At 39.6% G+C, this 16,505-nt stretch overlaps 2 protein-coding genes across 2 annotated transcripts; one reads left to right on the plus strand and one right to left on the minus strand.

Annotated features, from left to right (window-relative positions):
• Positions 1-459: 459 nt before the first annotated feature.
• On the minus strand, positions 460-7,180 carry med21 (mediator complex subunit 21). The gene is made up of 4 exons (XM_030719847.1): positions 7,007-7,180; positions 4,908-5,022; positions 2,837-2,937; positions 460-1,132 (listed from the first exon to the last, which is right to left on the minus strand). The coding sequence occupies exons 1-4, from the start codon at positions 7,046-7,048 to the stop codon at positions 953-955; spliced, it is 438 nt and encodes a 145-aa protein (XP_030575707.1). The 5' UTR covers positions 7,049-7,180; the 3' UTR covers positions 460-952.
• A 73-nt stretch (positions 7,181-7,253) lies between these two features.
• On the plus strand, positions 7,254-16,081 carry fgfr1op2 (FGFR1 oncogene partner 2). The gene is made up of 6 exons (XM_030719846.1): positions 7,254-7,389; positions 10,926-11,062; positions 11,245-11,362; positions 11,524-11,666; positions 11,771-11,884; positions 15,648-16,081. Exons 1-6 carry the CDS (start codon positions 7,365-7,367, stop codon positions 15,783-15,785), a joined length of 675 nt encoding a protein of 224 aa, XP_030575706.1. The 5' UTR covers positions 7,254-7,364; the 3' UTR covers positions 15,786-16,081.
• The last annotated feature ends 424 nt before the right edge of the window (positions 16,082-16,505 follow it).

Below are 16,505 nucleotides of genomic sequence, written 5' to 3' on the forward strand. Positions count from 1 at the left end.
TGTGTCTGGGATCTACTCAGGCTGCCTGGGATTTAGAGCAGGACACACGCAAATACATAACTTTCCTAACCTTGAAATTCTTCACATCTCTTGCTCAAATTTATATTTTCAAGCTGTCAATAGGAGGAGATTTTGAAGTCAGTTTTCTTCCCTGTCTACATTCTTTGTTCTCCCACGGTATTTTTGTCAAAAATGTTGTAACACACACCAAACCCACAGCTTAGTTCCTCAAAGTTGTGTCCGTCAGAATTTCCTTTAAAGGTCACATGAACTGATATGATCTGTCATGATTTAATTGTAATTATTTCCTGCTAAAGCCTCTGAGTACGTCATATCAGTTTCTGCTAGGTCATATTAGGAAAAATATAGTTCCATGTAAAGTGGCATTAAAAGACTATTTGCAGATCATATAAAAAGGGAAATTATTAACTGGTCAATAAAGGTAAATTAACACCCATGTGGCTGTCTACAGTTTATTTAAAAAAAAGAAAAAACTTCAGAAAGCTGAGCGATACAACTTTAAAAATGGGCTATGATCGTTTCATTGAATATCTACAAAAACAGACATCAATATATAACATATACTGTACATAAAATCACAACACCCGACAGACCGGTCTCTTTACAACCACGAGGAAGTTTTTTTTTTGTTTTTTAATATAAGCTTACAAGAAAAAAACTAAAAAACCTGCTTGCATGTAAAGATACCATCTTTCTCCAGTTGGGCTGCAGGCAAAGACGTTTCAAAGACAAAGAAAATATCATTCATAAACGACCTCATCCACATAGAACCGCTTCAGCATCTACGTTTTCAGACATCGGACATGTGAACACACACCATGTTTGGCAGGTTTGATGCTTGCTGTTTGTGGCTGAGGGCAAAAACGAGAAAAGTCGAGATGTAACTGAAATGACTGAAAATTGTCCAAGATTATATTATGCACGCTCAAGGTCAGGATTCAGCTGGTGATGGCTGGCTGGGTGCCCCGTTGCGGGTGCGGAGCTGAGATTGGGCGATATCAGCCAGTGCGCTCTGGATCTTCTCCAGCAGCATGTCGCCGCGGTAAACCACTTCCTCCAGGCGAGCTGCTGCCTCGTGGTTCTCCTCCTCCAGCTGCCGCAGACTGGCCACCTGATGAGGTCACAGACGGTCAGATTCAATTAAAACATAACTGTTAACAACTGACTGTAGTTCTCCTTTAATTGTGTACAGATCATGAAATTGTTTGCATTTCAAAAGTAGACTATATAACCAGTGAGCAACAGATCTCTCAGTAACTGACTGAGAAAGTGTCTCATCAAAATAAAAGATTTCCCACCTAATAAAAGCAAATACTTCTTCACTATACAAGTGGTGTGTTTGAGCCACTTTTTAAATGGTTGAGTTGATGAGAATCGCTTTCTACATGTTCGATTTCACGACTCAAAAGCTCCCATCAGACTGTGAAGAGACTTCACACATGATTCACAAGGTGTACAGGAAGTATCCTGAGACCCTCTTTTTGCTTTACATCTGAAACCAGTTGTGTGTTTTGGTTGGTCTTTAGAGAGCTGCTTTGTGAAAAAAATGATCCAGCACTGTTGTTTATTCACCATTTCTGGTTTTAATTTTCAGAAAGACCAATGAAAGTCTGAATGGCAGACTTATAAATAGCTTATTTTTTTAATGGCACCACCTAGACATAAATATCATGCTCCTTTGAAAAAAAATAGTAACACCTACTTGGCTCAGAATAGGCCTTTGGGGCTTGTAATGACATCAAGCATGACTGGTAAATGCAAAGGCAATGAGACAGTTTCACCTCTTTTTTCTAGCAATGTCTACAATTTCTTGTCATTTCAACAACAACAAAAATGTGCATGATCATTCAGTATATGAAACAGAAATGTCAGAAACCATTTAACAACAATGCTGTTGATTTTCCTTTGGCTCAGGCTAAAACTTCCCAATGCAGGGAAAACCCCTTTATACTTAAGACTATAAATTTCCAACACCTCGCTCAACATTTACTTAATGGATGTTCCTCAATCTTGTTATCAACACATGCCAGACATGGTTCTCTTTCCTCTCTTAAGTGAAGGCAATAAAATAATAAAATAAACATTTTTGCCTTTTGATAAAGGTCTATGGGAACGGATCAGAAAGCTAGAAGCAGGTTTTCTGAGGGAAGTCCTTATGTAATGTTCAAAGATATTTGTGTTGCAAATGCTCACTTGCAGCACTGTGTACTACACTTGGCCATGCTCGCTGAGAAACAGCCCATTCTCATTTTTATCTTCTGGAGTTTTTGTATCTAGTAGTAGAAAGCAGTACACATGGGAACTCACTTGATTTATTTAGCTAGCCTAACGGTCATTTCATATACATATATAAACCACACAGTCATATGACTATTATTTTTGTCACTGTTACCAGGGGGGTTATTTGAATTTGATGTCATCTTTCTATTTCTAGGGGTGGAATCAGCACAGGAAGGATTGCTGCTGTCTCTATGTTTGCTTACATACAAAAACACAGCAAACAGAGAATATAAAATATTTTTCTGAAGAGTATTTATGTGCATTAATGTGACGATTTAACAGAGATATTAAAGTCAAAGCAGGATAAACTCTTCTGCTCTGTAACAACTCATTTACACCAATGAAAAAAAAAAAATCTGCAGTCTTGAGATGTTGGAATTGAAAGCAACTGCACAAACATTCAACTGGCTCCCTCTGCTGACTGAAAGTTAGAAATGCTAACAGTGCTCCTCTACCTGGGTGGGTTTGATTATCTCCTCTAAGGCAGGGAAAATAAATCAGTGAAATAATCAGTGGTACTTATGAATTTGCTGACCTGCAGAGCTGCTGTGGACTCCTCACTGGGCAGAGAGTCTATTAGTACATCCACATCTTTGGCTGTTCGGGCTATAAGGGCTGCAAACAGCTGAGCATACTCTAAACAGAGATAAAGAAAAACACAGGTGAATCATCCTTCTCTACCCTGTAACTCATTCAAACATACAGTATAACACATACCCACTACATCCTGGGCCACAGGAGGTACCCCCTTCACCCCACTATGTACCATACTTTTAAGAATGAAAAGTTAAAAGAGTCACTGGACACTGAGGAAAATGTAAAAAAGTGATGAACATGAATCAGTTGAGATGTAGAGACACTGAAGATTATTCTCATCATGTATGATCAGCAGGTGCTGATTCAGTCTTAGTTAAAAACAAAAAACAATTTAAAATAGCTGATTTTGTTAATGCTTTGCAGCAAGTAAAAGGAGAATTCGTGGTACTGTGTTTGTGTCAGTTTGTGTAGGTTTTTGTCTATATAGCGTATTTCGAGAAACCATCAGTGCATACAGCGTAACCTGACAGCGATAACACTAGAATGCTAATCAATTTAAGAGTTTACTTGAACAGGAAAGGGAGGGACAGAGAAGTTCACCACAAAGAGGAAGCCTCAAAAAAAAGAAAAGATTAAAATAAATAAATAAATAAAAATGAGAAGCACAGAGTGGCTGCAGTGGACCATATTCATAGATTTGAATACTGTGTTTCATTTCACTACAAAGAAGTTCTTTATATATTATAACATATCTTCTCTGTGTCAGAGGTCTAAGTTAAAGGAAAAACAGCACAAATGCAAACACAAGTAGCCTACACACTGACTGTTCCACATATTTCTGATACTATAACATGCAAGTGATTGTCTTCAAAGCTAAGACAACACACAATCAGACTGGGCTCTTGTGTGTGCACAAGGAGGTGCTGGTAGGAACACACACACACACACACACACACACACACACACACACACACACACACACACACACACACACACACACACACACACACACACGTAAACTCCTTTGTAAATAACAGAAGCCACAAATTCTTGGACAGACAGTAGCAAGCTGGAAAATGTTAACACATCCACCCAAACCTATTTGAAACTATACTGAGGGTATCAGGAAGTGCTGCTAACTGGGATCATTGTTAAGTCACCAAATTCATAACTTCAGTTCATAACAGTCAATAACACATTCAAACCCTTATTTTCTTTGACTTATGAAAATTAATATAGCTTGAGAAAGTTTATAAAATGTAATTGTGCCTTCATTTTTATGAATCTGTCCCATCTGGTAATACTCCGCCAACTTAATTACTTAAATGGGAAGAAACAGTCAACCATAAAAAGTATTAATCAAAATGCAACAACAGGAAACGTATATTAAAGAGAGTTTTTCTAAGAGGATTTTTAAGACCAATGACAATATTTTGTGATTCAAAATAACAATATTCCAATACATCAGCAAATTCTTGTTTTCCCTTTCAGACACACAAAGCACACAGATTTCCCCAACATTTTTTATGTGCACCTGCTCTTTGATGCTCTGCACAACTAAGAGATAAGATAAGATAGTGTTTATTTGTCACATGCACAGTTATACTCAGTACAATGCACAGTGAAATGTATTTTGGACCTGCAACCATATACACACACACACACACACACACACACACACACACACACACATATAAATAAGAAGAACAAAAATAGGTAATTCACACTATACACACTTTACATGAAATTACAGAATATTATAATAATAATTTACATTGTGCTTTGCTCAGATCAGCTAGTTCTTGTGTTTGTGGCAGTCTAAACACACGTTGCCAATAGGAAAGTTGCAGAGTGACCTCTGCTGGACAAACTGTGCAACATCAACATTCAGACCACAGTTGAAGGTCCCATCTCCTCTTTAATTTAACATCTTTTATTTACTGGCTGTTATGAATGCCGATATCAATAGACTGACAAATAATATCAGCCGATAATTCATTTGGGCCCTAATATTAAATTAAACGCTGAACTATGTGTAAATAGCAATGTCATAGTAAAAATACACAAACCTTCAGTTGGGTTTGCTAGCTGATCCTTGTTGATAGCTGTCTGGATGTTACTGAAGGATGCAGGAGGCGCACATTGTTGCAGGACACCAATAGCATTACAAAACTGATCAGCGAGCTGGACACACACACACAAAAAAAAACAAACAAACAAAAAAAACAAAAAAAAAAAAACATTAATGGATTACACTGTCATTTCAGCAAGACATTACCTGCTGATGCTATCCTATCCACAAACCTTAGTGAACAAGTTTTAAAGAAGTTTCCTTCATCAATTTTATCCAGTTAGTTTATATACAGTGATTTGCAATAGTCTGGAGCTACCCCTCATTTCTTTATATTTTGCTAGTTCCATGGTAAATGGGTACAACAGTTTATTGAAACATGTGCAAACGTACATGAAAATACTGCATATAAAGACAACGGAGAATTTGTAATACTCTAGTAAGCTGGTATTGTATGTTATATCAAAACCTGACCTGTTTTTTTACATTCATAATTCCATCACTTTGGAAAACATTCCCAACCCCACTGGCTGAAATGCAGCCCCAAACTATGACAGAGCCTCCACCATGTTTTACAGATGACTATAGACTCTCACTGTTGTACCTCTCTCCTGACCTCCTCTGCACTTATTGATGATTTGAACTAAAATTTTCAGATTTGGATTCATCACTCCATCAGACCTGCTGCCACTGATTTTCTATCCAGTTCTCGTAATTTGGCACACCCCCGTTAGGTCTTTGCTCAATTTTTTTCCCCCTATTTCTTATGGACATGGCTTTCAGATACTGTTGGTCTGCCATAGACAGTTTTTAGGCCTGGTTTGGGGTGCCATGTCATCTGCTGGTGTTGGTCCACTGTGTTTTCTGAGGTCCAAGGTCAATGTGGCCGTCTACCAGGACGTTTTAGAGCACTTCATGCTTCCTGCTGTTGACCAACCTTATGGAGATACAGATTTCATTTTCCAACAGGACTTGGCACCTGCACACAGTGCCAAAGCTACCAGTGTCTGCTTTAAGGACCATGGTATCCCTGTTCTTAATTGGCCAGCAAACTCGCCTGACCTTAACCCCATAGAAAATCTATGGGCTATTGTGAAGAGGAAGATGTGATACGCCAGATCCAACAATTCAGAAGAGCTGAAGGCCACTATCAGAGCAACCTGGGCTCTCATAACACCTGAGCAGTGCCACAGACTGATCGACTCCATGCCACGCGGCATTGCTACAGTAATCCAGGCAAAAGGAGCCCCAACTAAGTATTGAGTGCAGTACATGCTCATACTTTTAATGTTCATACTTTTCAGTTGGCCAACATTTCTAAAAATCCTTTTTTTGTATTGGTCTTAAGTAATATTCTAATTTTCTGAGATACTGAATTTGGGGTTTTCATTAGTTGTCAGTTATAATCATCAAAATTAAAAGAAACAAACATTTGAAATATCAGTCTGTGTGTAATGAATGTAATATACAAGTTTAACTTTTTGAATGAAATTACTGAAATCAACTTTTTCATGATATTCTAATTTTATGACCAGCACCTGTATAAGGAATGGACTGAAAATGAGAAGAAAAATGTGTTCAAAAAACTTTGAAAGACCTTCTGAAAGCCTTAAGAACTGCTGCTCAAGACCACCATAAAACAATTACAAGAAAATCTGGCTCCTTCCAAGCAAAATAAAGAAATTACGGGTAACTCATGATTTTCTCACAGTACTGCACTAACACTGCGCTCTCATCTGAATGCTGTAGACTCCCTACGGTGCTGCCTTTCCCACATTTACGTATTTTTGTTTTCGCATTTTATTTCTTTTGTGTCCTTTTGTGCCAGAAAGCTGCTAAAGACGCCACTATAGTAATCTAACACGGTAACACTTCTGTGTTCTAAATAACTGAGCTAGTTTCCTAACCCAGGCCTCTGGCTCTTGGCTACCATTACTGTATAGACGAGCTAGCCCGTGTTGTTCTCACGTTCTCACTGCAATACTCGCGCCACTATTTCTCAGTAGCCATCAACTCTAAACGACATAACGAGGCCATTATATTTATTTACGCCTCCTTCTGTTAAAGTGCGTTTAAAATATTCAACATTTCCCTTACCGAATTAACAGCATCTTGAAGTTGCGTTAGTCGGTCCGCCATCTTTTCTGTTTCCGATGCAGCTATCGCGAGAGCATTAAATATCCCGCGGTACTTTAGGAAGCGTTGGTTGGCAAAGGTTGGGTTACTTGTAGCTACTTTCACCCTCTCACGGCTGGCTTCACAGCAAACTTGGAACGTGTTAACATCGAGAGTTTCCTATCTGTGGAGATTGTCTTGTGTTTTAACGAGGAGTGCAGCTTCATTAGAGCCTCTGCTTGTGGTTTGTTGATGAGGACTAATGTTAGCCTTTAGCTAATGTTAGCTGCCAGACATCAACAGGAAGTAGCGAGGACTCTATTAGAGCAGTTCAGTTCCAATGTCTTGTACTGTGGCTTCTCCAGGTATGATGACTTTTTTTTTTTTTTATTTACCTAAAGTTGAATAGAAACATTGATTTCAAAGTAAGTCGACATGTTAAACAAACCCGTTTGCAGTGCGAGCATGTAAGCAGATTTGCATGACAGCTTTACTGTGATTAGCAAGTCAGCTAATAAGTGATCAAAGCTTGTGTATGTACTGCTCACAATATAATTTTATATCTTGTCAGTTAACTGCATTGGAAAAACTGAGGGCGTAATTCGCTTCACGTTTTCCACAGCTGAGAGAGATATGCTTAATAAGCAACTAAGTAAAGCGAATATGTCACTTAAAACAATGCGAGCTTTTAAGAAGCGAATTAGCTGACACAGCAGCTATAATCAAGGGTAGGACGACCAGGAGTCAATCTCAGTGAATGAGTTTTAGTTAGTATGTTGAAGTCAGAGCTGAAGCTTCAGTTAAGGTCACTTCTTGGTAGACCGATATGAATTATTATTCTTAATGACTAATGCAGATACCCATATTTAGATGGCTGAATTAAGTCGTGTTTTGTTTGTTTGTTTGTTTGTTTTTTGTTTTTAAATTATGAATGAGAACTGAATCTAAGTATCGCAGTTTCAAATTATTTGTTGCACAAACTTATGCTTGGCCAACCTAAGCCCCAGTTCTACAATTGTGCAATTCTGGACTCATGTGGATGTTTAAAATAACAATTTGGCTGATAGCTGATATAGATATTTTTTTGTCAATACTATTTTTGTTTTTTGTTTTTTCTTCCTCCCTTTGTGAAACAAAGAAATCTTTCTCATAAAGTACATTATATTGCCAAAAGTATTCGCTCGTCTGCCTTCACACGCATATGAACTTGAGCGACATCCCATTCTTAATACATAGGTTTTAATATGATGTCGGCCGTCCCTTGCAGCTATAACAGCTTCACCTTTCCACAAGGTTTAGGAGTGTTTAGGGAAGGGGTCATCCCTAAACTGTTCCTACAAAGTTGGGAGCATGAAATTGTCCAAAATGTCTTGGTATGCTGAAGCATTAAGAGTTCCTTTTACTGGAACCAAGGGGCCGAGCCCAACTCCTGAGTCAGACAAGTACCGTTCTTCTGGCAACCGCAAAACCCAGACTCATCCACTGGATTGCCAGATGGAGAAGTGTGATTCATCACTCCAGAGAACACATCTCCACTTCAATACAGTCCGGTGGCGGCGTGCTTTACACCACTGCATCTGACACTTTGCATTGTGTTTGGTGATGTAAGGCTTGGATGCAGCTGCTCAGCCATGGAAACCCATTCCATGAAGCTCTCTACACACTGTTCTTGAACTGATCTGAAGGCCACATGAAGTTTGGAGGTCTGTAGCGATCGACTCTGCAGAAGGTTGGCCATCTCTATGTGCACTATGTGCCTTAGTGTCCGCTGACCCCACTCTATGATTTTACGTGGCGTACCACTTCATGGCTGAGTTGTTGTTGTTCCGAATTGCTTCCACTTTGTTATAATACCACTAACAGTTGACTGTGGAATATCTAGTAGTGAAGAAATTTCACAACTGGACTTGTTGCACAGGTGGCATCCTATCGTGAAACCACACTGGAATTCACTGAGCTCCTGAGAGCGACCCATTCTTTCACTGGTTGTAGAAGCAGTCTGCATGCCTAGGTGCTTGGTTTATACACCTGTGGCCATGGAAGTGAGTGGAACACCTGAATTCAATGATTTGGGTGGGTGAATGAATACTTTTGGTAATATAGTGTAGCTGAAGTCTTTCGGCTCCTTATCACACAGCATTTTTTTTTTTCATTTACCATTTTGCCAATGCAACATTTATTTTACACAGTAGATAATCATAAGCCCACTGGCATTATTAATCTTATCTTTTTAGCAAATATAAGTCACATTGATTCATGTTTATATTTGGCTGCTATATCCGTGTGTCCTTACTCAGTTCCACAAGCTTAGCACATAGCAGTGGATTCTGTTTCTTCTTTTTTTTTTCTGTTCTGTTCTGTTTGGTGTCCTTTATTTTGAAATACTTGTAATAAATGGAGTCTGTTGGCAGCACTGAAAACAAGACTTGCTGAGCTGAAATCACAGCTACACAGCATGGATGTATTTACAGTCATATGAAGAAGAATGTTTTCATGGGGCTCTGTGTAGTCCTGTGAAGAACTAAGCTTTGCAAAGTTGCATCTGAACAAGCTGCAAAACCAAAGGGAGGATGTTTTGTCATAATACACGATGTTTGGAGTAAACCAAATACAGCATATCAGCACAAACACCTCATACCAACTGTCAAGCATGGTGTTGGAGGGGTGATGATTTGGGCTTGTTTTGAAGCCACTGGACCTGTGCACCTTGCAGTCAATGAGTCAGCCATGAAGTCCTCTGTATACCAAAGTATTCTAGAGTCAAATGTGAGGTCTGACAGCTAAAGCTTGGCCCAAATTGGGTCATGCACAGGACAATGATCCCAAGTGCAGTAGCAAATCTACAACAGAATGGCTGAAAACAATCAAGGTATCCCGATCAGCTAGAAAAAGACAATTATAGACTAAAGTTTTTCTATATTGTCTCACTAAAATACAGAATCAACCTATTTTTAAAGAAAGAACATATGTTACTATGATTGATCAAGTTACAAGGTACACTGAGCATTGTTAGGTCATTGTCAGTCATCAGGTAATGTTACATCCAACACTGACATGTTTCTCATTGTTACACAGCAAACCTTTGCCCAGAGAACTGCAAAAGTTACACAATACTAGCTAGCAACCACATGGATAAGGATGGCGATTAGGAGAAGTTTGTCTGCAGGGATTTATTTGTCTATTATTTTTAGTCAGTTTGGTTAAGAATAGGCAACAAAACTGCTTGTTTATGCTTAGGGGAAAAAACATGGCTTGCATGTTTCAACAATCCTTTCAATGTTAACCACTTTTTTCAGAGCCTGCATGGCTCTATTAAAAAAATGCAAGGCAAACTTCTTCCATGTGCTCAGCCTTTGCAGATTATCTCACAGTAGCATCTAATCAGTCTGTTGCTATAATGAATAGCTTGCTGAGGGATAATTGCTTTAACCCAGTTTATTACCTACAGTGAAGAAGAAAGCAGCACAGTTGTGCAGTGGCTGACGCTGTCACCTTCTGGGTTCGAATCCAGTCTGATCCCTTTCTGTACAGTTTGCATGTTCTCCCCCGGGTACTCCGGCTTCCCCCCACAGTCCAAAAATATGCATGGGGTTAATTGGTGATTCTAAATTGACTAGGTGTGAGTGTGAGCATGAACAGTTGTCTGTCTGTATGTGTTAGCCCTGTGACAGATTGGCAACCTGTTCAGGGTGTACCCCGCCTCTTGCCCTATGGCAGCTGGGATAGGCTCCAGCCCCTCTGTGACCCTGAATTGGATAAATGGAAGAAGGAAGGAAGGAAAAAAGCTAAAAAACACACACTAGATAATAGCAGGAGTGAATGTTGGGCAAGGTGGATGACAAGTATGTTTACATGGAACATTTTCATTGCTCCTTTTTAAGGATGACTTTTATTTCCTCAGGCATGAACTGCACCATAGAGAAGGTCCTGGCAGATGCCAAATCATTAGTGGAAAGGCTTCGCAACCATGACAACGCTGCTGAGATGTTAATCGAACAAACAACACATCTCAACAAGCGAGTAGAGGCCATGAAACAGGTAGGGTGTCACATGTACCTGGGGAAATCTGAGACCTAAAGTGTTTGATGTTGATGTAGAATATATTAAAGTTCCATGTTAAAAGCAGCAATAACACTATTCCAAAAGGAATTGTAACTCCTATGATGATGTAGCATTCAGACTGAAGGTGTTTACTTGTTCTAGTTGTTTTTTATTGACAGTACCAGGAGGAGATAGATGCTCTGAACCAAGTTGCACGGCATCGACCTCGTTCCAGTCTAGTCCTGGGAATCCAGCAGGAAAACCGTCAAATTAGGGAGCTCCAGCAGGAAAACAAAGGTAGGCAGTTAATTACGTTTTAATGTCAATGCTTTTGTTGGGTGATCGGGCTCTTTGTGCATTTTTGGTTTAATTTTGATTTGCAGAATATAAAGCTGACAGATGTTCTTCCCCATTGTTGCCTAGTAAATAAATCAAGCCTGTGTTCATACTTGACGTAGAGCTGCGAACATCATTGGAAGAACACCAGTCTGCTTTAGAGCTCATCATGACCAAATACAGGGAGCAGGTGTTCAGACTCCTCATGGCCAGTAAGAGAGACGACCCCGCCATCGTCACCCAGCTGAAGGAGCAGCACACTACGGTCAGTGAGGCCCGTCTTTCCCTGAAGTCTCTGGTGTAAGTACTTTAAACGTATTATTTCATGTTTTCCAACTCTGTGCATTTGTTTCTTTTTTATCATTGCAGGAAATGCAAGCACATATAGACAAGATCAATGAGATGGCCTCCGTGATGAGGAAGGCAATAGAGGTGGATGAGGAGCGGATATGTGAAGAGGAGGAGAGGATTAAACAGCTAGAGGTAAAAGCATAGCAGCATTAGTTCCAACTGTTCCAAAGCTTTGAGACCCGGGGAGGGTACAAAATCTCCACCGAAGTCACAAATGAATCCCTAAAATAAAAAAAAAAGATAAAAATCTGATGTATATTCAGATGTGTGATGTCTGTTCATGTCTGTAACATTATGGAGGACAAAAAGTGTCAAAGAAATTGTAGTAATGAATGTAATTATTAAATAATAAATAAAACAAGCATTATTACATGTGTATACAAAGCAGTTAGTAATTAGATTAAATTACAATAATTATTAAATTATTAAATATTTTAATGAGAAGAAAAAGGAAATTGCACATGGTTGAGCTCCTGAGTCATTTAGCCATTTAGCCCCCTTATTTTCACGAGGTTAAATAACTGTATTTGTAGGCTTTTTGGTGTTTACCTTTCCTACCTTTAAATCCCATTAAAGTTCTATCTATGTTACTGTTTGGCTAGTTGACTTTGATAGTAGGAACCACTGAGTGTTTCAAATACAAGGGAGGTTAAGATGATCTCAGATCAGTTGTTTTCCAGTAGTGCATCGACATGTTAACCAACAGATGTCACCAGTGAGCTATTGAACCATTATGTTTCCCCCGATTCTTAGGCTCAGTGGGTTAGAAATGATCAAGCAGAAACCCTGATCATTATTGTGACACTTAGTCTTATAACATGTTAGGAAACACACACAAAAAAATCAAATTTCCATTCTATAACTTGAACTGGTCAATGCTGAAATCTCATGAACCTATAATGATTGAACTGAGGAAATTTACCCTTTTATGAAAAATATTATCTTTTTTTTAATTTGATGGCAGTAGCACATCTCAAAAAAGTTGGGGCAGGGGCAACAAAGGGCTGGAAAAGTGATACTAAAAAGAAACAGCTGGAGAAACATTTTGCAAATAATTAGGTTAACTGGCAACAGATCGGTAACAAGATTGGGTATAAAAAGAGTTTCTTAGAAAGGCAGAGTTTCTTGGAAGTAAACCTGGTCACAAATCTGGGAAAAAAAAAAACTGCATCTAAAACTTGTGGAGCAACCTCTGAACAGTGTTCCTCAATATAAAATTGTGAAGACTTTGAATATCTCATCATCTACAGAACATAATATTAAAAGATTCAGAGAATCTGCAAAAATCTCTGTGCACGAGGGACAAGGTGGAAAATCAATATTGGATGCCTGTGACCTTTGGACCCTCAGGTGGTGCTTGTGACGGTGCTCTGTCTTGGCCAGCGCCTGCTGTTGGCTGCTGCTTGTCCCTCTGTGTTGTCTTGCAGGCTCCTGCTGCGTGGGGTTAATTAGTGCAACTGGAAGCACCTGGCCAGTCTCTCTGGAGCGTTCTAAGAGCTTCATGTTATTTGTTTGGCTTTGGCCTGGTTGTTTTAGTGACACTGACACACTGAAAACACTGATTAGCACACCTCGTGGAGTATTATGGTTTTCCACTTTGGTTAATAAATTGGTAAATCTTTGTTCAAGTGGTCTTGCCCATTATTTTTCATGGCCCTCAAGCTGGACTATGACATACTTGTGGCCTCTGAATCTTTTACAATTGGTAAGTCATTAAATTGGCTGTTAAATGGACTTACAGAAATGTTTGTCTTGATGCCAAATGTTTGTCCTGCCTTAGGTGTGAAGGTTGGAGGCTTTCTCAGTTCATTTTAATTAAATTTTATTTATATAGCGCCAAATCACAACAAATAGTCTCCTCAAGGCTCATTATATTGTAAGGTAAAGACCCTACAATAATTACAGTGAGAACCCAACAAACTATCCCCCTATGAGCAGCACTTGGTGACAGTGGGAAGGAAAAACTCCCTTTTAACAGGAAGAAACCTCCAGCAGCCTAGGTCTATAGCAGTGTAACTAAGGGATAGTTCAGGGTCACCTGATCCAGCCTTGAGTAGTTTGTTTGGTTGTTAGTGGAGAGACTAAATTGGTGTTAGTTTTTCTTATGTTTGTCATGATGAGGAGCTTAATTTAACTGTTGCTGGTTGTTTTCTGCCAAGTTTAGGAACAAGTTTAACATTTGAACAGCAAAAAGAGAAAAATAGACAACTGAAATCTCACAGTTCTGTTGAACTGCAGAACTCTTCATTTTGTCTTGAGCCTGAAGAGCATTTTGATATTTTATGCAACCTGAAATTGTTGCCAAAATTTAATGAAAAAGATCCAGAAACCAGAAACCCCCTCCTTGTTTGAGTGCGTCAGATACAAGACAGTGGCCTGAGTCTGCTCACACTGTTACTGTGTGTGTCGATTAGTAACGGACAGGAAGCTTATGAGCTAGTTCTTGATGCTTATAGGCAACAGGTTTGGACGTGGAAAAAGGGAGAAAAACACACGTCTTGTTTTTGCGTGGGATTTATCTGTTCATTTTATGTGCTGGTGTTCAATCTTGCAGGGTTGTTTTTGGAAAGCTGTGAGACCTAATCATCTTGAAGCAGTTTAAAAATTTTGATCCCTGAGGCTATTGCCACACGTGTCAACAAAAAGTAGCAAGCTGCTGCCTTAGCAGCATATGTTGATGCGTGAGCGAACTTTTGGGGATTCTCATAGCCATTGTACTGCAGTTGGAGCAAGTGCTGATAGTACTAATCCTTCTGTTCAGTCAGGTAGGCCTGAAGGCAGGGACTGTAGCACCTTGCACAGCCTGGACAAAGTCTAACTTTTGCCATAAAATGAGCATTGGAGGATTTTTATGCTCTTAAGGTTAAGTATAGATCCAGTGAAGCTCTGTCACAGTGAGAAGCCGCGTGCCCACCAGAGAGTCTTTTTTAATTTTGGAAACCTTTTGTGTCAGGTGGCTTGGTTTCTGCTGTGAGAAGTAAAGTGAAAGTGCCAGTTAAGATACTGTGTGACACAGCAGCTTCTGACTCTTTCATTCAAGCTTTGGTTTTCCCATTTTCAGAGGAGAGTGACAGGGTCCTCTGTCCTGGTTGTGGGGATGGGCATGAAATTTAGGTTATGCTGCATTCTGACCTCTTTCAGGGTCAACTACTTTTGGGGTGCATCCAGATTTGCCAGTTGAAGGCATTATGCTGATTTTGAGTAATGGTGCTGCAGGGGCACGTGTGTGGGCTGATGTCCCACCAGCCCTGGTGGTGTAATTACTTCCACTGGTGAAGAAGCAAACTGATGAGAATGAAAAGCATTTTCCAGAAGTCTTTACAGTACAGTTCAGTGTCAGGGGCAAATGTTGATCTAGTACCTGGAAACTGTAAGGCTGCAGAGCTCTGTGCTTTTAAAGGAAGACCTGAAGGTTGAACAACAGGCTGATCTTTCTCTAAAGAGTTTATTTGAGCAGGTGTTTCCTTGAGGTGAATGATAGCAGTAGGGGTTGCTTCATTCACAATGACCTGCTGGAATAGTTTACATTGGGGACATAGCTCAAGTTGTGGTACCTGAAAAGCATAATCAGAGTATAGAACCTGCACTTGTTTCCCATTCCAGTAATTATGCATTCACCCTGTCCCAACTTTTTTGAGATGTGTTGCTGCCATGAAATTGATGTTCATTTGATGTTTTCTGTGTTCTATTGTGAATCAAATATGGGGTTGATATAAAGACTTTACCTGCAACAGTTTTTTTTTTTTTTTTTTTAACTTTTATCAGATCTTTTCTAGACTGATACGTTGTGTGTTTGTTATTGAGCATTGCTGATAACCTGCCACCTTTAAGTAGTGGGAATATTTTAAAGGGTGTTCATCTTAGCACCAATTTACATTCTCTGTGTTCATTTCAGCTGGAGAACAACGGACTCCGAGAGCTGCTGGGAATCAGTCGCGAAGCTTTCCTGGTTCTTAAGAGAGACGACCCATCAGAGAGCACGTCGCTGTCACCACTGCTCACCAGCGCTGACGTGAGCTTACGGAAGAGTTAGAGTCCAGGATGAGCCACAACCCCCCCCCCCCCCCCAGTATACAGAGTGTACAGCCTGTTGCCACATGCAGGTGTAGAGTCTCCCGGTGCATTTAGAGCATCATGCTCCAGACCTGCATCCCAGTCTGATGGTTCAGACAACAAGTGGTGTACCCCGCACATCTTTTTCTCTTTTGTTTCTTGGTACTGCTGTAATGTTTGTTAATTTTGGCAGAAAGGTGCAAGGTGCCTGCAAGGTTTTAAGGTGTGAATGAGTAAATGAAGGGCTTGAGTTCAAATAAATCTGTAAACAGGAAAGTGTGGAGAGTTTGTGTGCAGTTCATCTTATCTTTCAAATGTCAAATGTTTCTTGTTCTGTTTTGGTTGCTGGTGTGGATACACGACTTCTCACTTTCACAACTCGTGTTGGTGAAAGTGGATTCTGTTCCCAGGGTATTGTCATTGGTGGGAATAGAAACCATATACACAGAGGATCTGCTCCAACCGTCAGCTGCATCTTCTGCTGCCAGCAGTAGTAGTCATACTACACTGAAAACATGAAGGTTTGTGAAACACAGCATTATTGTTACTGTAACACATTGAAATCATTAGATTTATTAGTCACGTAATCCAGAATTTAAAAATATATTGGAAAGCAGGCAAATCATTTTAGAGGATGGAAGAGATGTGTGGCATTATTGCATACAAAATCAGATGGCATAGTTGTCCATAAATTAGATGT

This window comes from Archocentrus centrarchus, chromosome 23, assembly GCF_007364275.1.
Source record: "Archocentrus centrarchus isolate MPI-CPG fArcCen1 chromosome 23, fArcCen1, whole genome shotgun sequence".
In the NCBI taxonomy this organism is placed as follows: domain Eukaryota; kingdom Metazoa; phylum Chordata; class Actinopteri; order Cichliformes; family Cichlidae; genus Archocentrus; species Archocentrus centrarchus.